The 22,524-nt window shown below is 50.7% G+C and overlaps 1 protein-coding gene across 1 annotated transcript in view; it reads right to left on the reverse strand.

The window, feature by feature from the left end:
* The window catches only part of ppp2r5b (protein phosphatase 2, regulatory subunit B', beta), a 132,418-nt gene that overhangs the window by 24,521 nt on the left and 85,373 nt on the right, over positions 1-22,524 (reverse strand). The window contains exons 8-9 of the mRNA XM_041181915.1: positions 9,251-9,304; positions 6,566-6,616 (exon numbers count right to left, since the gene is read on the reverse strand). Coding sequence (XP_041037849.1) covers positions 6,566-6,616; positions 9,251-9,304 — 105 coding nt within the window. The remainder of the gene's footprint in view (positions 1-6,565; positions 6,617-9,250; positions 9,305-22,524) is intronic.

Here is a 22,524-nt window from a genome sequence, read left to right on the forward strand (position 1 = left end):
GACAAAGCGGGGTAGGGGGGGAAACAGGACTGAGCGAGGGAGGGGGCAAATGGGACCAAGTGGGGGAGGTGGGGGGGAAACGGCACCGAGTGGGGGAGGGGGAGAAACGGGACCAAGTGAGGGAGCGGGGGAAACGGGACTGAGTGGGGGAGGGGGGGGAAACGGGACCGAGTGGGGGAGGGGGGGGAAAACGGGACCGAGTGGGGGAGGGGGGGGGAAAACGGGACCGAGTGGGGGAGGGGGGGGAAAACGGGACCGAGTGGGGGAGGGGGAGAAACGGGACCGAGTGGGGGAGGGGGGGGAAACGGGACCGAGTGGGGGAGGGGGGGAAAACGGGACCGAGTGGGGGAGGGGGGGGAAAACGGGACCGAGTGGGGGAGGGGGGGAAAACGGGACCGAGTGGGGGAGGGGGAGAAACGGGACCGAGTGGGGGAGGGGGGGGGAAACGGGACCGAGTGGGGGAGGGGGGGAAAACGGGACCGAGTGGGGGAGGGGGGGGAAACGGGACCGAGTGGGGGAGGGGGGGGAAACGGGACCGAGTGGGGGAGGGGGGGGGAAACGGGACCGAGCGGGGGAGGGGGGGGAAACGGGACCGAGTGGGGGAGGGGGGGAAACAGGACCGAGTGGGGGAGGGGGGGGGGAAACGGGACCGAGTGGGGGAGGGGGGGAAACAGGACCGAGTGGGGGAGGGGGGGGGGGAAACGGGACCGCATGGGGGAGGGGGAGAAACGGGACCGAGTGGGGGAGGGGGGGGGGGAAACGGGGACCGCATGGGGGAGGGGGGGGGAGAAACGGGACCGCATGGGGGAGGGGGGGGGGAAACGGGACAGAGTCGGGGAGGGGGGGGGGAAAACGGGACAGAGTCGGGGGAGGGGGAGAAACGGGACCGAGTGGGGGAGGGGGGGGGAAACGGGACCGAGCGGGGGAGGGGGGGGGGAAACGGGACCGAGTGGGGGAGGGGGGGGAAACGGGACCGAGTGGGGGAGGGGGGGGAAACGGGACAGAGTGGGGGAGGGGGGAAAACGGGACTGAGTGGGGGAGGGGGGGAAACGGGACCGAGCGGGGGAGGGGGGGGAACGGGACCGAGCGGGGGAGGGGGGGGGAAACGGGACCGAGTGGGGGAGGGGGGGGGAAACGGGACAGAGTCGGGGGAGGGGGGGGGGGAAACGGGACCGAGTGGGGGAGGGGGGGGAAACGGGACCGAGTGGGGGAGGGGGGGGAAACGGGACCGAGTGGAGGGGAGGAAAACGGGACCGAGTGGGGGAGGGGGAGCAATGGGACCGAGTGGGGGAGGGGGGGGAAACGGGACAGAGTCGGGGGAGGGGGGGGAAACGGGACCGAGTGGGGGAGGGGGGGGAAACGGGACAGAGTCGGGGGAGGGGGGGGAAACGGGACCGAGCGGGGGAGGGGGGGGAAACAGGACCGAGCGGGGGAGGGGGGGGAAACGGGACCGAGTGGGGGAGGGGGGGGGAAACGGGACCGAGTGGGGGAGGGGGGGGAAACGGGACCGAGCGGGGGAGGGGGGGGAAACGGGACCGAGCGGGGGAGGGGGGGGAAACGGGACAGAGTCGGGGGAGGGGGGGGGAAACGGGACAGAGTCGGGGGAGGGGGGGGAAACGGGACAGAGTCGGGGGAGGGGGGGGGAAACGGGACAGAGTCGGGGGAGGGGGAGGAAACAGGACCGAGCGGGGGAGGGGGGGGAAACAGGACCGAGCGGGGGAGGGGGGGGAAACGGGACAGAGTTGGGTGGGGGCTGGACAGAATGGGGGAGTTGGGGTGGGAGAGAGCAAGGTGGATGGGGGAAGTGGGCGGAACAGGTTCAACTCCAGCCTGCTCAAGCTGCCGGCTCTCTCTGGACAGTGTTAGTCTCCACTGTTCTCGTTCCTAACTTCCTCAAACTGAAACCACCCCCCCCTCCCCCACTGCGGCGCACAGCTCCGCCCGCTTAAATGGCGTATAAACCGTAACCTCGCCTCTCCCACCTCAGCCGCCCAACCTCCCCCCAAACCAAAGCCTCCGTTCCTCCGACTCTGCTCTCCTGCTTCCCCCGCTCCACCACTGGCGGCTGCCGGAGCCCCTAGCTCTGGAATTCCCTCCCTTAACTTTTCCCCACAACCCCCACCCGCCCCCCCACCCGCCTCCCCCCTCCCCACTCACCCCCACCCCCACCCCCACCAACTCTCTCGCTTTTCCTTTAGTGCCGACTAATATCTAAACGGTCAACCCACATCCCAGAAGCAGACGGTGATCTGGTCATTATCACGTTGCTCTCTTTGTGGGATCTTGCTGTGCTCACATTGGCTGCCACGTTTGCTACATTCCAGCAGCGACTACACTTCAAAAAGCACGTCAGTGGGCGGGGGCGCAAAGTGCTTTGGGACATCCTGAGGCTGCGAAAGGCGCTACAGACGCGCGAGTCTTTCTTTGTTAAGACCCTCCCGATCGTCCTGACAGCTCACCCTCTGGCCCAGTGGCTGCTCCTCTCGCACTGTGGTACGATGTAGAAACACTGTGTTGTGACTGTTCTCCGGTTCAAGCCCTTGCCGAGTGGCCAAATTGTCCGCACACTGCAAAATGCCACACCCATGGAGCATTCATCAAAATAATAAAAAAAATCCTTCACACGGCCCCTCGAGCCTGGCTCTGCCGTTCAATAGGATCACGGCTGATCTGACTGTGGCCTGAACTCCTCTTTTCTGCCTGTCCTCCCCACTCCACCCCCCCCAACTCCCGTCTCTCCCACACTGGGGGGGGGGGAACACCCTCTCAGCACTCACCCTCTCAAGTCCCCTCAGGGTCTTATAGGATTCAATAAGGTCGCCTCCCAATCTTCTAAATTCCAATGGATACAGGCCCAGCCTTTCCTGATAGGATAACACCCCCCCCACCCCAGGAATCAGTCGAGTGAACCTTCCCTGAACTGCCTCTAACACAATATTATGTGGTTGTACCTACACCACATGGGCTGCCGTGGTTCGAGGCAGCAGCTCACCACAAGGGCAACTATGGGGTGGGCAATAAATGCTGGGCCCAGCCAGCGAAGCCCACACGCCACGAATGAATAAAAAATGTTTTGTTTTTTTTTTAAATAATGATGTCCTTTCTTAAGTAAGGAGACCAAAACTGTGCACGGCACTCCGGACGCTGTCTCACTAAGGCCCTGTATGGCTGTGGCGACACTTCCCTACTTTCCTGGCAACAAACTCCACATTACACCTGCCTTCCGAATCACTCGCTGCACCCTGCATGCCAACTCTCTGAGGCTCACGTACCGGGACACCCGGATCCCTCCGTGCCACAGGGCTCTGCAGTCTCTCTCCACTGACACCGCTTTTCGAGTCTTCCGGCCAGGGTGGGCATTTTCCCACGTTCTCCTCCTTCTGCCCACCCACTTGGCCTTAATGCCCCTTGCTCAAAACCCGACTCTCCTACCTCTGTGTCATCAGCGAGTTTAGCTTCCACACCTTTGGTCCCTTCGTCCAAGCCACCGACATGGATTGTCAACTTAACTGACAATTGACCACGGCCTGAAATCCTAACCAGCTCACGGGAAGGCTTCCAAATAAAGACCAGCCAGCAGGAGGAGACAGGAACCAACTGAGCCGCTGAGGAGTCACTGTCAAAGAGTTTTTAGGCCCAGCCTGCGGTTCTCAGGGAACAGGGGGTGTAAAGGGGCAAAATAAACTGTCATAATTCATGGACGCTGCTCCCTGGGGTTCCTGACTCTCCAGTGGAGGCCTCCGCCTCAACGTTCTGCTTCACTTCCAGAGCTCAAGCTGTCTTGCCCAGCGACGGATCGTCCAGGTGCCGCTCTGCACTGCCCAAAAAACGCACAATGTCTTGCGCTCAGGTCGAGCAGGTTGGTACTTACCGACTGCAAGCCAATGGTCAGCATTGGACCGGGCGGTGGGGGCCGGGGGCGGGGGGGTGGGGGGAGTCATTGGACAGTGATTAATTTTTCTTCTGGGATACGGTAGCTGATTGGAGACCAGATTGAGGGAGACCGGCTGGGATTGGGGGAGGGAGATCGCGGGTGAACCTTGGAAGAAGTTAAACAAGAGGCAGTACTTAGCCTACGTAGGTGGGTATTTGCACAGATGTGGTGGGCAAGAAGGGGGCCCTTTGAGTGCCTAATGGGGATGAGGTGGGAGTGAACTGAATGCAGCACATGTTTTTGAAGGGTTTTGGTGAGTTAGGAGTTTGTAACGTAAAGAACACTGGAGAAGCCGCTAGGGAACCGTGATTCCGTGCTTGACCATGCGGTGCCATCACCACCAGCCCCCCCACCAGCCCGCATCTCCCCCCTCCCGCCCGCACCCCCCCCACCAGCCCGCATCTCCCCCCTCCCACCCGCACCCCCCCACCAGCCCGCATCTCCCCCCTCCCACCCGCACCCCCCCACCAGCCCGCATCTCCCCCCTCCCACCCGCACCCCCCCACCAGCCCGCATCTCCCCCCTCCCGCCCACCCCCCCACCAGCCCGCATCTCCTCCCTCCCGCCCGCATCACCCTCATCCCCCCACCAGCCCGCATCACCCTCATCCCCCCCACCAGCCCACATCACCCTCATCCCCCCACCAGCCCGCATCTCCCCCCTCCCACCCGCACCCCCCCACCAGCCCGCATCTCCCCCCTCCCACCCGCCCCCCTCCCACCAGCCCACATCTCCCCCCACCAGCCCGCATCACCCTCATCCCCCCACCAGCCTGCATCACCCTCATCCCCCCACCAGCCCGCATCACCCTCATCCCCCCACCAGCCCGCATCTCCCCCCTCCCACCCGCCCCCCTCCCACCAGCCCGCACCCCCCACCACCAGCCCACACCCCCCACCACCAGCCCGCATCACCCTCATCCCCCCACCAGCCCGCATCACCCTCATCCCCCCACCAGCCCGCATCACCCTCATCCCCCCACCAGCCTGCATCACCCTCATCCCCCCACCAGCCCGCATCACCCTCATCCCCCCACCAGCCTGCATCACCCTCATCCCCCCACCAGCCCGCATCACCCTCATCCCACCAGCCCGCATCACCCTCATCCCCCAACCAGCCCGCATCACCCTCATCCCCCCACCAGCCCGCATCTCCCCCCTCCCACCCTCATCCCCCCACCAGCCCGCATCTCCCCCCTCCCACCCGCCCCCCTCCCACCAGCCCGCATCACCCTCATCCCCCAACCAGCCCGCATCTCCCCCCTCCCACCCTCATCCCCCCACCAGCCCGCATCACCCTCATCCCCCCCACCAGCCTGCATCACCCTCATCCCCCCACCAGCCCACATCACCCTCATCCCCCCCACCAGCCCACATCTCCCCCCTCCCACCCGCCCCCCCTCCCCACCAGCCCGCACCCCCCACCACCAGCCCACACCCCCCACCACCAGCCCGCATCACCCTCATCCCCCCACCAGCCCGCATCACCCTCATCCCCCCACCAGCCTGCATCACCCTCATCCCCCCACCAGCCCGCATCACCCTCATCCCCCCACCAGCCCGCATCACCCTCATCCCCACCAGCCCGCATCACCCTCATCCCCCCACCAGCCCGCATCTCCCCCCTCCCACCCGCCCCCCTCCCACCAGCCCGCATCACCCTCATCCCCCAACCAGCCCGCATCACCCTCATCCCCCCACCAGCCCGCATCTCCCCCCTCCCACCCGCCCCCCCTCCCACCAGCCCGCACCCCCCACCACCAGCCCGCATCACCCTCATCCCCCAACCAGCCCGCATCTCCCCCCTCCCACCCTCATCCCCCCACCAGCCCGCATCTCCCCCCTCCCGCCCACCCCCCCAACCAGCCCACATCTCCCCCCTCCCACCCGCACCCCCCCACTAGCCCGCATCTCCCCCCTCCCGCCCACCCCCCCAACCAGCCCACATCTCCCCCCTCCCGCCCACCCCCCCAACCAGCCCGCATCTCCCCCCTCCCGCCCACCCCCCCCAACCAGCCCACATCTCCCCCCTCCCGCCCACCCCCCCAACCAGCCCACATCTCCCCCCTCCCGCCCGCACCCCCCCACCAGCCCACATCTCCCCCATCCCCCCCACTAGCCCGCATCTCCCCCCTGCCCTTCCCGCACCCCCCCCACCAGCCTGCATCTCCCCCCCCACCAGCCCACATCTCCCCCCGCCCTTCCCACCCCCCTACCAGCCCCGATCTCCCCCCCCACCAGCCCACATCTCCCCCATCCCCCCCCACCACATCTCCCCCCTCCCGCCCGCACCCCCACACTAGCCCGCATCTCCGCCCTCCCGCCCTCCCGCCCGCAGCCCCCCCCACCACCAGCCCACATCTCCCCCCTGCCCTCCCCGCACCCCCCAACCAGCCCGTGCCTCCCCCATCCCTCCCAGCAGCCCGCATCTCCCTCCTCCCATGCACCCCCACCACCGCCCCCCCCACCAGCCCGTGTCTCCCCCCCCCACCCCCACCCCAACCTTACCCCTACTGCAGAACCACTGTCAGCCCCACTCCAGAACCAACCACTGCACATGAGCAAAGGGAGCAATGCCACAGCGGTGGGGGTGCGCAGGGAGGGGTTGCTGGTCGGCGGGTCTGGCATTTACCTCTTTCTGTGTGCACGTTTTGGGCCAGAATTTCAGCAGCCCTCGAAGAACCTGTCCAAAAATAAAGACACTTCGGTTAGTCGCACACAATGGGGGGGCAGGGAAGGTCGCTTCCAGGTCAACGAGGTCAGTGTCGATGGCCCTGCTGCTCGCGGCCGATATTCACCTGCATCACCACTCTCGTGGCAGACTCACCTACCCACCTTATATACCCTCACTGTACAGGCACCGGTAACACATGGGATATACAACACAGAAACAAGCCCATTCCGCCCGCCAGGTCCATGCTGCTGTTTTACCTTCATGTGAACCTCCTCCCATCCCGCTCCCTCTCCCTATCAGTATTTTCATTCTTTCATGGGATGCGGGCATCATTGGAAAAGGCACCATCTGCTGCCCAGCCCCGACTGCCCTTGAACTGAGTGGCTTGTTGGGGCGTTTCGGAGGGCAACCACTTGACTGTGGGTCTGGAGCCGCATTGTGGGCCAGGCCAGGGAGGGATGGCAGATTCCCTTCCCTCAAGGGCAGATGGGCTTTTTGTGACGATACTTTCAGGGTGAACGTTACCGAGGCCAGATTTTAATTCCAAGGTTTTTAATCAGGTAATTGAATTTAAATTCCACCAGCCAACCTTGTTAGGATCTGAGCCCATGTCCCCCGAGCATGCGTCTGGGCCTCTGGACTGACGTGATCATTCAGGGGCTGGGGGAAGGGAAGGGGAAGCAACACCCGGAACATGTTCACCGCAAGGGCACAGCAAGTCTGGACTACACAGTCTCTCTCCTGGGCAGGAGGCATTCACCTCAGAGTCCTGCCTAACGTCGGGTTAAACTGAATCCCTGCCGTTAACTGTAAGCGCCTGACTGCATTTACTCAGCCCACACAACTAACGCGGAGACATTCAGCCACATTACAGGGCAAAATAGCGACGCAGCGACGGGTGAGGAGAAGGAACGGGCGTTGTGTGATGGCCTCTGCTTGGCTTGGACCTGAAGTACACCCGTCTCCGTGGCATCCACCATCGGAGCTTACCCAGGCCCTCTCGGGAAAAACTGTTCTCCGGGGTTTAGAAGAACGAATGGTGATCCCACTGAAATCGCATAAAATTCTTAGGAGGGCTTGGCAGGATCACGGCTGAGAGGCTTCATCACCCCGAGAGAGTCCAGAACACGGTGGTCACAGTCTCAGGGTCGTGGGGTTGGCCATTTTGGATGGGGACGAGGAGAAATTTCTTCGCTCAGAGGTTTGTGAACCTTTGTAATTGTCTACCCCCCCTCCTCCCCGAGGGCTGTTGATACTCAGTCATCGAGTATATTCAAGACAGATATTGCCACATTTTTGGACACGAAGGGATATGGGTCACCGGTGGGAAGGTGACATTGATGCAGAAGTTCAGCCACAGACTTACTAAATGGCAGAGCAGGTTCGAGGCCCAGCCTTACAGCAAGAATGTGGAACTCAGCAGCAGCGGGCAGTTGAGGGGAATAGTATAGATACGTTTAAGGGGGAAACTGGATAAACACAGGGGAGAAAGGAAGAGAAGATTATGTTGATGAGGCAGGGGGCTGGAGCACAAACACAGGCATGGATATCCTGGGGGTTACCATTGACCAGAAACAGAACCGGACCAGTCACATAAATAGTGTGGCTACAAGAGCAGAGGTCAGAGGTTGGGAATTCTGCAGCGAATAACTCACCTCTTGACTCCCCAAAGCCTGTCCACCATCCACAAGGCACAAGTCAGGGGTGTGATGGAATACTCTCCGCTTGCCTGGATGAGTGCAGCTCCCACAACACTCAAGAAGCTCGACACCATCCAGGGCAAAGCAGCCCCGCTTGATTGGCACCCCATCCACAAACATTCACTCCCTCCACCACCGACACACAGTAGCAGCAGTGTGTGTACCATCTACAAGATGCACTGCAGCAACTCACCAGGGCTCCTGTGACAGCACCTTCCAAACCCACAACCACTACCACCTAGAAGGACAAGGGCAGCAGATGCAGTGGGAACACCACCACCTGCAAGTTCCCCTCCAAGCCACTCACCACCCTGACTTGAAACTGTATCGGCTGTTCCTTCAGTGCGGCTGGGTCAAAATCCTGGTACCCGCTTCCTAACAGCGCTGTGGGTGTTCCTACACCACAGGGACTGCAGCAGTTCAAGGAGGCAGTTCACCACCACCTTCTCAAGGACAATTACGTGCGGGGTGGGGGGGCAATAAAAATGCTGGCCCAGCCAGCAATGGGCAGGCCCCATGAAAAAGTTATTAAAATTGGAATGATGGACCGAATGGCCTGTTTATACACTGTAAAATTGTTTTAATTCTATGTCACACCTCAAACATTTCCATTCAGGCAGGACAGACAGGGTGAAAGTGAGAGTTCATCCACTGAGGAAGAAAGGAAAAGAGATCAGAGTATTTTCCAAACAGTGACAAACTAGATACTGCAGAAAAGTAAAGAGATCTTGGTTTCCAAGGACAGAAATCACTCAAAAATAGTGAAAGTCATTGTCTACAATGGACAGCACTGGCACAAAAGTGCTACTAAAATAGTGTCAAGTAAGAGTCTCCGTAAAGGAAGTGAATGCTGTGTCTACAGATATTCTGGTGCATGCTGTGGTTTTACTCAGTATCTTCATTATACGAAAAGCAGAACAAGGCGTTCGCTGGTGGCACTTACCGGTTCTGTCAGTGTTGCATCTTTTTCGAGGAATTGTACAATACAGTAGGCCAGCTAGAGAGAAGAAATAGGAAACAATGACTAAAAGGTTGGAACAGGACAAAGAGACCCCACAGGTTCATCAGCAAGTCAACAGGGACTCACTGACCCAGGCTGTATATTTAACAGGGACTCACTGACCCAGCCTGTATATTTCACAGGGACTCACTCACCCAGTCTGTATAATTCACAGGGACTCACTGAACCCAGTCTGTATAATTCACAGGGACTCACTGACCCAGTCTGTATATTTCACAGGGACTCACTGACCCAGTCTGTATATTTCACAGGGACTCACAGACCCAGTCTGTATATTTCACAGGGACTCACTGACCCAGTCTATATATTTCAGAGACTAACTGACCCAGTCTATATGTTTCACAGGGACTTACTGACCCAGTCTATATACTTCACAGAGACTCCCTGACCCAGTCTGTATATTTCACAGGGACTCACTGACCCAGTCTGTATATTTCACATGTACTCACAGACCCAGTCTGTATATATCACTGGGACTAACTGACCCAGTCTGTATATATCACAGGGACTCACTGACACAGTCTGTATATTTCACACGGACACACTGACCCAGTCTGGAAATTTCACAGGGACTCACTGACCCAGTCTGTATATTTAACAGGGACTCACTGACCCAGTCTGTATATATCACAGGGACTCACTGACCCAGTCTGTATATTTCACAGGGACTCACTGACCCAGTCTGTATATTTCACAGGGACTCACTGACCCAGTCTGTATATTTAACAGGGGCTCACTGACCCGGTCTGTATAACTCACAGGGACTCACTGACCCAGTCTGTATATTTCACAGGGACTCATTGACCCAGTCTGTATTTTTCATAGGGACTCACTGACCCAGTCTGTATATTTCACAGGGACTCACTGACCCAGTCTGTATATTTCACAGGGACTCATTGACCCAGTCTGTATATTTCACAGGGACTCACTGACCCAGTCTGTATATATCACAGGGACTCACTGACCCAGTCTGTATATATCACAGGGACTCACTGACCTAGTCTATATATTTAACAGGGACTCCCTGACCCAGTCTGTATATATCACAGGGACTCACTGACCCAATCTGTATATTTCACAGGGACTCACTGACCAAGTCTATATATTTCAGAGACTAACTGACCCAGTCTATATATTTAACAGGGACTCACTGACCCAGTCTGTATATTTCACAGGGACTCACTGACCCAGTCTGTTTATTTCACATGTACTCACAGACCCAGTCTGTATGTATCACAGGGACTCACTGACCCAGTCTGTATATTTCACAGGGTCTCACTGACCCAGTCTGTATATTTCACAGGGTCTCACTGACCCAGTCGGTATATTTCACAGGGACTCACTGATCCAGTCTGCATATTTCACAGGGACTCACTGACCAAGTCTATATATTTCAGAGACTAACTGACCCAGTCTATATGTTTCACAGGGACTTACTGATGCAGTCTATATACTTCACAAAGACTCACTAACCCAGTCTATATATTTAACAGGGACTCACTGACCCAGTCTGTATATTTCACAGGGACAGACTGACCCAGTCTGTTTATTTCACATGTACTCACAGACCCAGTCTGTATGTATCACAGGGACTCACTGACCCAGTCTGTATATTTCACAGGGTCTCACTGACCCAGTCTGTATATTTCACAGGGACTCACTGACCCAGTCTGCATATTTCACAGGGACTCACTGACCAAGTCTATATATTTCAGAGACTAACTGACCCAGCCTATATGTTTCACAGGGACTTACTGACCCAGTCTATATACTTCACAGAGACTCAATAACCCAGTCTATATATTTAACAGGGACTCACTGACCCAGTCTGTATTTCACATGTACTCACAGACCCAGTCTGTATATATCACAGGGATTCACTGACCTAGTCTGTATATATCACAGGGACTCACTGACCTAGTCTGTATATTTCATAGGGACTCACTGACCCAGTCTATATATTTCAGAGACTAACTGACCCAGTCTGTATATTTCATAGGGACTCACTGACCTAGTCTGTATATATCACAGGGACTCACTGACCCAGCCTGTATATTTCATAGGGACTCACTGACCCAGTCTATATATTTCAGAGACTAACTGACCCAGTCTGTATATTTCATAGGGACTCACTGACACAGTCTGTATATTTCACATGGACACACTGACCCAGTCTGGAAATTTCACAGGGACTCACTGACCCAGTCGGTATATTTAACAGGGACTCACTGACCCAGTCGGTATATTTAACAGGGACTCACTGACCCAGTCGGTATATTTAACAGGGACTCACTGACCCAGTCTATACAGTTCACAAGGACTCACTGACCTAGTCTATATATTCAAAAGGGACTCACTGACCCAGTCTATACATTTAACATGGATTCACTGACCCAGTCTATATATTTAAAAGGGACTCACTGACCCAGTCTATATATTTAACAGGGACACACTGACCCAGTCTATATATTTAACAGGGACTCACTGACCCAGTCTATACATTTAACATGGACTCACTGACCCAGTCTATATATTTAACAGGGACACACTTACCCAGTCTATATATTTAACAGGAACTCACTGACTCAGTCTATATATTTAACAAGGACTCACTGACCCATTCTATATATTTAACAGGGACTCACTGACCCAGTCTATATAGTTAACACAGACAGACTGACCCAGTCTATATATTTAACAGGGACACACTGACCCCGTCTATATATTTAACAGGGCCTCACTGACCCAGTCTGTAGATTTCACAGGGACTCACTGACCCAGTCTGTATATTTCACAGGGACTCACTGACCCAGTCTGTATATATCACAGGGACTCACTGACCTAGTCTGTATATATCACAGGGACTCACTGACCCAGTCTGTATATTTCACAGGGACTCACTGACCCAGTCTATATATTTCAGAGACTAACTGACCCAGTCTGTATATTTCATAGGGATTCACTGACACAGTCTGTATATTTCACATGGACACACTGACCCAGTCTGGAAATTTCACAGGGACTCACTGACCCAGTCGGTATATTTAACAGGGACTCACTGACCCAGTCTATACAGTTCACAGGGACTCACTGACCCAGTCTATATATTTCAGAGACTAACTGACCCAGTCTGTATATTTCATAGGGACTCACTGACCTAGTCTGTATATATCACAGGGACTCACTGACCCAGCCTGTATATTTCATAGGGACTCACTGACCCAGTCTATATATTTCAGAGACTAACTGACCCAGTCTGTATATTTCATAGGGACTCACTGACACAGTCTGTATATTTCACATGGACACACTGACCCAGTCTGGAAATTTCACAGGGACTCACTGACCCAGTCGGTATATTTAACAGGGACTCACTGACCCAGTCGGTATATTTAACAGGGACTCACTGACCCAGTCGGTATATTTAACAGGGACTCACTGACCCAGTCTATACAGTTCACAAGGACTCACTGACCTAGTCTATATATTCAAAAGGGACTCACTGACCCAGTCTATACATTTAACATGGATTCACTGACCCAGTCTATATATTTAAAAGGGACTCACTGACCCAGTCTATATATTTAACAGGGACACACTGACCCAGTCTATATATTTAACAGGGACTCACTGACCCAGTCTATACATTTAACATGGACTCACTGACCCAGTCTATATATTTAACAGGGACACACTTACCCAGTCTATATATTTAACAGGAACTCACTGACTCAGTCTATATATTTAACAAGGACTCACTGACCCATTCTATATATTTAACAGGGACTCACTGACCCAGTCTATATAGTTAACACAGACAGACTGACCCAGTCTATATATTTAACAGGGACACACTGACCCCGTCTATATATTTAACAGGGCCTCACTGACCCAGTCTGTAGATTTCACAGGGACTCACTGACCCAGTCTGTATATTTCACAGGGACTCACTGACCCAGTCTGTATATATCACAGGGACTCACTGACCTAGTCTGTATATATCACAGGGACTCACTGACCCAGTCTGTATATTTCACAGGGACTCACTGACCCAGTCTATATATTTCAGAGACTAACTGACCCAGTCTGTATATTTCATAGGGATTCACTGACACAGTCTGTATATTTCACATGGACACACTGACCCAGTCTGGAAATTTCACAGGGACTCACTGACCCAGTCGGTATATTTAACAGGGACTCATTGACCCAGTCTATACAGTTCACAGGGACTCACTGACCTAGTCTATATATTTAAAAGGGACTCACTGACCCAGTCTATACATTTAACATGGACTCACTGACCTAGTCTATATATTTAAAAGGGACTCACTGACCCAGTCTATATATTTAACATGGACTCACTGACCCAGTCTATATATTTAACATGGACTCACTGACCCAGTCTATATATTTAACATGGACTCACTGACCCAGTCTATATATTTAACATGGACTCACTGACCCAGTCTATATATTTAACAGGGACTCACTGACCCAGTCTATATATTTAACACAGACAGACTGACCCAGTTTATATATTTAACAGGGACTCACTGACCCAGTCTATATATTTAACAGGGACTCACTGACCCAGTCTATATATTTAACATGGACTCACTGACCCAGTCTATATATGTAACAGGGACTCACTGACCCAGTCTATACAGTTCACAGGGACTCACTGACCTAGTCTATATATTTAAAAGGGACTCACTGACCCAGTCTATACATTTAACATGGACTCACTGACCCAGTCTATATATTTAAAAGGGACTCACTGACCTAGTCTATATATTTAACAGGGACTCACTGACCCAGTCTATATATTTAACAGGGACTCACTGACCCAGTCTATATATTTAACACAGACAGACTGACCCAGTTTATATATTTAACAGGGAGTCACTGACCCAGTCTATACAGTTCACAGGGACTCACTGACCTAGTCTATATATTTAAAAGGGACTCACTGACCCAGTCTATATATTTAAAAGGGACTCACTGACCCAGTCTGTATATTTAAAAGGGACTCACTGACCCAGTCTATATATTTAACATGGACTCACTGACCCAGTCTATATATTTAACAGGAACTCACTGACTCAGTCTATATATTTAACATGGACTCACTGACCCATTCTATATATTTAACAGGGACTCACTGACCCAGTCTATATATTTAACACAGACAGACTGACCCAGTCTATATATTTAACAGGGACACACTGACCCCGTCTATATATTTAACAGGGCCTCACTGACCCAGTCTGTAGATTTCACAGGGACTCACTGACCCAGTCTGTAGATTTCACAGGGACTCACAGACCCAGTCTGTATATATCACAGGGACTCACTGACCTAGTCTGTATATATCACAGGGACTCACTGACCCAGTCTGTATATTTCATAGGGACTCACTGACCCAGTCTATATATTTCAGACTAACTGACCCAGTCTGTATATTTCATAGGGATTCACTGACACAGTCTGTATATTTCACATGGACACACTGACCCAGTCTGGAAATTTCACAGGGACTCACTGACCCAGTCGGTATATTTAACAGGGACTCACTGACCCAGTCTATACAGTTCACAGGGACTCACTGACCTAGTCTATATATTTAACACAGACAGACTGACCCAGTCTATATATTTAACAGGGACTCACTGACCCAGTCTATATATTTAACATGGACTCACTGACCCAGTCTATATATTTAACAGGGACTCACTGAGCCAGTCTATACAGTTCACAGGGACTCACTGACCTAGTCTATATATTTAAAAGGGACTCACTGAGCCAGTCTATACATTTAATATGGACTCACTGACCCAGTCTATATATTTAAAAGGGACTCACTGACCCAGTCTATATATTTAACATGGACTCACTGACCCAGTCTATATATTTAACAGGGACTCACTGACCCAGTCTATACAGTTCACAGGGACTCACTGACCTAGTCTATATATTTAAAAGGGACTCACTGACCCAGACTATACATTTAACATGGACTCACTGACCCAGTCTGTATATTTAAAAGGGACTCACTGACCCAGTCTATATATTTAACAGGGACTCACTGACCCAGTCTATATATTTAACAGGGACTCACTGACCCAGTCTATATATTTAACACAGACAGACTGACCCAGTTTATATATTTAACAGGGAGTCACTGACCCAGTCTATACAGTTCACAGGGACTCACTGACCTAGTCTATATATTTAAAAGGGACTCACTGACCCAGTCTATATATTTAAAAGGGACTCACTGACCCAGTCTGTATATTTAAAAGGGACTCACTGACCCAGTCTATATATTTAACATGGACTCACTGACCCATTCTATATATTTAACAGGGACTCACTGACCCAGTCTATATATTTAACACAGACAGACTGACCCAGTCTATATATTTAACAGGGACACACTGACCCCGTCTATATATTTAACAGGGCCTCACTGACCCAGTCTGTAGATTTCACAGGGACTCACTGACCCAGTCTGTAGATTTCACAGGGACTCACAGACCCAGTCTGTATATATCACAGGGACTCACTGACCTAGTCTGTATATATCACAGGGACTCACTGACCCAGTCTGTATATTTCACAGGGACTCACTGACCCAGTCTATATATTTCAGAGACTAACTGACCCAGTCTGTATATTTCATAGGGATTCACTGACACAGTCTGTATATTTCACATGGACACACTGACCCAGTCTGGAAATTTCACAGGGACTCACTGACCCAGTCGGTATATTTAACAGGGACTCACTGACCCAGTCTATACAGTTCACAGGGACTCACTGACCCAGTCTATACAGTCCACAGGGACTCACTGACCTAGTCTATATATTAAAAGGGACTCACTGACCCAGTCTATACATTTAACATGGACTCACTGACCTAGTCTATATATTTAAAAGGGACTCACTGACCCAGTCTATATATTTAACATGGACTCACTGACCCAGTCTATATATTTAACATGGACTCACTGACCCAGTCTATATATTTAACAGGGACTCACTGACCCAGTCTATATATTTAACACAGACAGACTGACCCAGTTTATATATTTAACAGGGACTCACTGACCCAGTCTATATATTTAACAGGGACTCACTGACCCAGTCTATATATTTAACATGGACTCACTGACCCAGTCTATATATTTAACAGGGACTCACTGACCCAGTCTATATATTTAACAGGGACTCACTGACCCAGTCTATATATTTAACAGGGACTCACTGACCCAGTCTATATATTTAACAGGGACTCACTGACCCAGTCTATATATTTAACAGGGACTCATTGACCCAGTCTGTATATTTAAAAGGGACTCACTGACCCAGTCTATATATTTAACATGGACTCACTGACCCAGTCTATATATTTAACAGGGGCTCACTGACCCAGTCTATATATTTAACAGGGACTCACTGACCCAGTCTGTATATTTCACAGGGACTCACTGACCCAGCCTGTATATTTCATAGGGACTCACTGACACAGTCTATATATTTCAGAGACTAACTGACCCAGTCTGTATATTTCATAGGGACTCACCGACACAGTCTGTATATTTCACATGGACACACTGACCCAGTCTGGAAATTTCACAGGGACTCACTGACCCAGTCGGTATATTTAACAGGGACTCACTGACCCAGTCTATACAGTTCACAAGGACTCACTGACCTAGTCTATATATTCAAAAGGGACTCACTGACCCAGTCTATACATTTAACATGGATTCACTGACCCAGTCTATATATTTAAAAGGGACTCACTGACCCAGTCTATACAGTTCACAGGGACTCACTGACCTAGTCTATATATTTAAAAGGGACTCACTGACCCAGTCTATATATTTAAAAGGGACTCACTGACCCAGTCTATATATTTAACATGGACTCACTGACCCAGTCTATATATTTAACAGGGACTCACTGACCCAGTCTATATATTTAACAGGGACTCACTGACCCAGTCTATATATTCAACAGGGACACACTGACCCAGTCTATATATTTAACAGGGACTCACTGACCCAGTCTATATATTTAACAGGGACTCACTGACCCAGTCTATATATGTGACAGGGACTCACTGACTCAGTCTATATATTTAACAGGGACTCACTGACCCAGTCTATATATTTAACATGGACTCACTGACCCAGTCTATATATTTAATAGGGACTCACTGACCTAGTCTATACAGTTCACAGGGACTCACTGACCTAGTCTATATATTTAAAAGGGACACACTGACCCAGTCTATATATTTAACAGGGACTCACTGACCCAGTCTATATATTTAACATGGACTCACTGACCCAGTCTATATATTTAACAGGGACACACTGACCCAGTCTATATATTTAACAGGGACTCACTGACCCAGTCTATATATTTAACATGGACTCACTGACCCAGTCTATATATTTAACAGGGACTCACTGACCAAGTCTATATATTTAACACAGACAGACTGATCCAGTCTATATATTTAACAGGGACACACTGACCCAGTCTATATATTTAACAGGGACTCACTGACCCAGTCTATATATGTGACAGGGACTCACTGACCCAGTCTATATATGTGACAGGGACTCACTGACCCAGTCTATATATGTGACAGGGACTCACTGACCCAGTCTATATATTTCACACAGACTCACTTACCCAGTCTATATATTTCACACAGACTCACTTACCCAGTCTATATATTTCACATGGACTCATTGACCCAGTCTATATATTTCACACAGACTCACTTACCCAGTCTATATATGTGACAGGGACTCACTGACCCAGTCTATACAGTTCACAGGGACTCACTGACCTAGTCTATATATTTAAAGGGGACTCACTGACCCAGTCTATATATTTAAAAGGGACTCACTGACCCAGTCTGTATATTTAAAAGGGACTCACTGACCCAGTCTATATATTTAACATGGACTCACTGACCCAGTCTATATATTTAACAGGAACTCACTGACTCAGTCTATATATTTAACATGGACTCACTGACCCATTCTATATATTTAACAGGGACTCACTGACCCAGTCTATATATTTAACACAGACAGACTGACCCAGTCTATATATTTAACAGGGACACACTGACCCCGTCTATATATTTAACAGGGCCTCACTGACCCAGTCTGTAGATTTCACAGGGACTCACTGACCCAGTCTGTAGATTTCACAGGGACTCACAGACCCAGTCTGTATATATCACAGGGACTCACTGACCTAGTCTGTATATATCACAGGGACTCACTGACCCAGTCTGTATATTTCACAGGGACTCACTGACCCAGTCTATATATTTCAGAGACTAACTGACCCAGTCTGTATATTTCATAGGGATTCACTGACACAGTCTGTATATTTCACATGGACACACTGACCCAGTCTGGAAATTTCACAGGGACTCACTGACCCAGTCGGTATATTTAACAGGGACTCACTGACCCAGTCTATACAGTTCACAGGGACTCACTGACCCAGTCTATACAGTCCACAGGGACTCACTGACCTAGTCTATACATTAAAAGGGACTCACTGACCCAGTCTATACATTTAACATGGACTCACTGACCCAGTCTATACATTTAAAAGGGACTCACTGACCCAGTCTATATATTTAACATGGACTCACTGACCCAGTCTATATATTTAACATGGACTCACTGACCCAGTCTATATATTTAACAGGGACTCACTGACCCAGTCTATATATTTAACACAGACAGACTGACCCAGTTTATATATTTAACAGGGACTCACTGACCCAGTCTATATATTTAACAGGGACTCACTGACCCAGTCTATATATGTGACAGGGACTCACTGACTCAGTCTATATATTTAACAGGGACTCACTGACCCAGTCTATATATTTAACATGGACTCACTGACCCAGTCTATATATTTAATAGGGACTCACTGACCTAGTCTATACAGTTCACAGGGACTCACTGACCTAGTCTATATATTTAAAAGGGACTCACTGACCCAGTCTATACATTTAACATGGACTCACTGACCCAGTCTATATATTTAACAGGGACTCACTGACCCAGTCTATATATTTAACACAGACAGACTGACCCAGTTTATATATTTAACAGGGAGTCACTGACCTAGTCTATACAGTTCACAGGGACTCACTGACCTAGTCTATATATTTAAAAGGGACTCACTGACCCAGTCTATATATTTAAAAGGGACTCACTGACCCAGTCTATATATTTAACATGGACTCACTGACCCAGTCTATATATTTAACACAGACAGACTGATCCAGTCTATATATTTAACAGGGACACACTGACCCAGTCTATATATTTAACAGGGACTCACTGACCCAGTCTATGTATGTGACAGGGACTCACTGACCCAGTCTATGTATGTGACAGGGACTCACTGACCCAGTCTATATATTTCACACAGACTCACTTACCCAGTCTATATATTTCACACAGACTCACTTACCCAGTCTATATATTTCACACAGACTCACTTACCCAGTCTATATATTTCACACAGACTCACTTACCCAGTCTATATATTTCACACAGACTCACTTACCCAGTCTATATATTTCACATGGACTCATTGACCCAGTCTATATATTTCACACAGACTTACTTACCCAGTCTATATATGTGACAGGGACTCACTGACCCAGTCTATATATTTAACAGGGACTCACTGACCAAGTCTATATATTTAACACAGACACAATGACCTAGTCTATATATTTCACACGGACTCACTGATCCAGTCTATATATTTCTCACGGACTCACTGACCCAGTCTATATATTTCTCACGGACTCACTGACCCAGTCTGTATATTTAACAGAGACACACTGACCCAGTCTATATATTTCACACAGACTTACTTACCCAGTCTATATATGTGACAGGGACTCACTGACCCAGTCTATATATTTAACAGGGACTCACTGACCAAGTCTATATATTTAACACAGACACAATGACCTAGTCTATATATTTCACACGGACTCACTGATCCAGTCTATATATTTCTCACGGACTCACTGATCCAGTCTATATATTTCTCACGGACTCACTGACCCAGTCTGTATATTTAACAGAGACACACTGACCCAGTCTATATATTTCACACGGACTCACTGACCCAGTCTATATATTTCTCACGGACTCACTGACCAAGTCCATTCCCGCCCATGCCCCCCTGCTCACCGATGTGTAAAATGACGTGGGATGATGTCAGGCGGAACTCCCGACATCGCCCTGCCCCATTTAAATCTTCAGGTAGGTGGAGGTTCAGCGGAATCAGCTGTGTGCCCGCTGACCTGTCAAGGCCAACTGAGGCCATTGACAGAGTCATTAAGGTAATTAGTGGGATTGCCCATCTAACCCTAAGCTTGGTGTTCAGGCCGAGAGCACTGGCGGGCATTACAAAAAGCATGAAACCTCATCCAAGGGCAGAATGAGGTTTCATGTAGGTTTTAAAAAATGTAATAAAAGTGTATGTGAAAGTGAGGGACATCTCCCATGTGACAGTGTCACATGAGGGGACATGTCAGGGAAATTTTTTTTTTCCAATTTTAAAATTTTTCCATGTGGAGCCGATCACCCTGAGGCAGCACTTAGCCTCAGGGACATGAGTGCGTTCTTTTGTGCGCATGCGCGAAAGAGTGCACTCTTGGCTCAGGGAATCCACCCCCCTGCTCGCATAGGGAGCGCATAGCGCTTCCACGCGGACGTCACGCTGGGCAGGCTTTAATAAGCCTACCCACGTAAAATGGCAGCGCGTCCCCAATCGAGGGCACCGATTGGAGGCAGGACTCCAAATGCCCACCCCTAAACCTCCCCCACAACGGTGGGAAAACTCTGCCCTATATATTTAACGTGGACTCACTGACCAGGTCTAAATATTTAAAGTGGACTCACTGACCCAGTCTATATATTTAACGTGGACTCACTGACCCAGTCTATATATTTAACGTGGACTCACTGACCCAGTCTATATATTTAACGTGGACTCACTGACCCAGTCTATATATTTAACGCGGACTCACTGACCCAGTCTATATATTTAACGCGGACTCACTGACCCAGTCTATATATTTAACGCGGACTCACTGACCCAGTCTATATATTTAAGGTGGACTCACTGACGCAGTCTACAGATTTCACACAGACCCACTGACCCAGTCTATAAATTTCACACGGACTCACTGACCCAGTCTACAGATTTCACACGGACTCACTGACCCAGTCTACAGATTTCACACGGACTCACTGACCCAGTCTACAGATTTCACACGGACTCACTGACCCAGTCTACAGATTTCACACGGACTCACTGACGCAGTCTACAGATTTCACACGGACTCACTGACCCAGTCTACAGATTTCACACGGACTCACTGACCCAGTCTACAGATTTCACACGGACTCACTGACCCAGTCTACAGATTTCACACGGACTCACTGACCCAGTCTACAGATTTCACACGGACTCACTGACCCAGTCTACAGATTTCACACGGACTCACTGACCCAGTCTACAGATTTCACACGGACTCACTGACCCAGTCTACAGATTTCACACGGACTCACTGACCCAGTCTACAGATTTCACACGGACTCACTGACCCAGTCTACAGATTTCACACGGACTCACTGACCCAGTCTACAGATTTAACAACACAGGGGTGATTAATTTTGGGGCTTCTCTCTCTCTCTCTCTCTCTCCTCCATCACACTCTGTGAGTGGGTTGTGGTTGAAGGAAACCTCAAGCAGAGGCAGAGAGCGGAGATGTCATCTTTGGGGAGCCGCATTTAATGGAAGTCTAGGCAGAAGCAGTTCACATTTCCTGTACTGAATTCCAGTGTGAAATACTCTGTGTTTAAAGCACAAGTTTATCATGCAGCTTATTTTCCATTTCCCTGGACTTAAATTTAAACTATTGCCCCCTCCAACCCCACCCCAAGATCTGTTTCTGGCTATATTACAGTGAATTAAATATATTGCGGAAGTCTCTGCCCAAATTAAATATTACAGCTCACTGAAGTCACTATCAAAATGCAGCCAAGGCACACAAATTTTCTCTTAAAGAGGTATTTGTGATCCAGGACGGATTAACCCACTCATAGTGT

The sequence above is a fragment of the Carcharodon carcharias genome (genome assembly GCF_017639515.1).
Source record: "Carcharodon carcharias isolate sCarCar2 chromosome 37 unlocalized genomic scaffold, sCarCar2.pri SUPER_37_unloc_1, whole genome shotgun sequence".
NCBI lineage: Eukaryota > Metazoa > Chordata > Chondrichthyes > Lamniformes > Lamnidae > Carcharodon > Carcharodon carcharias.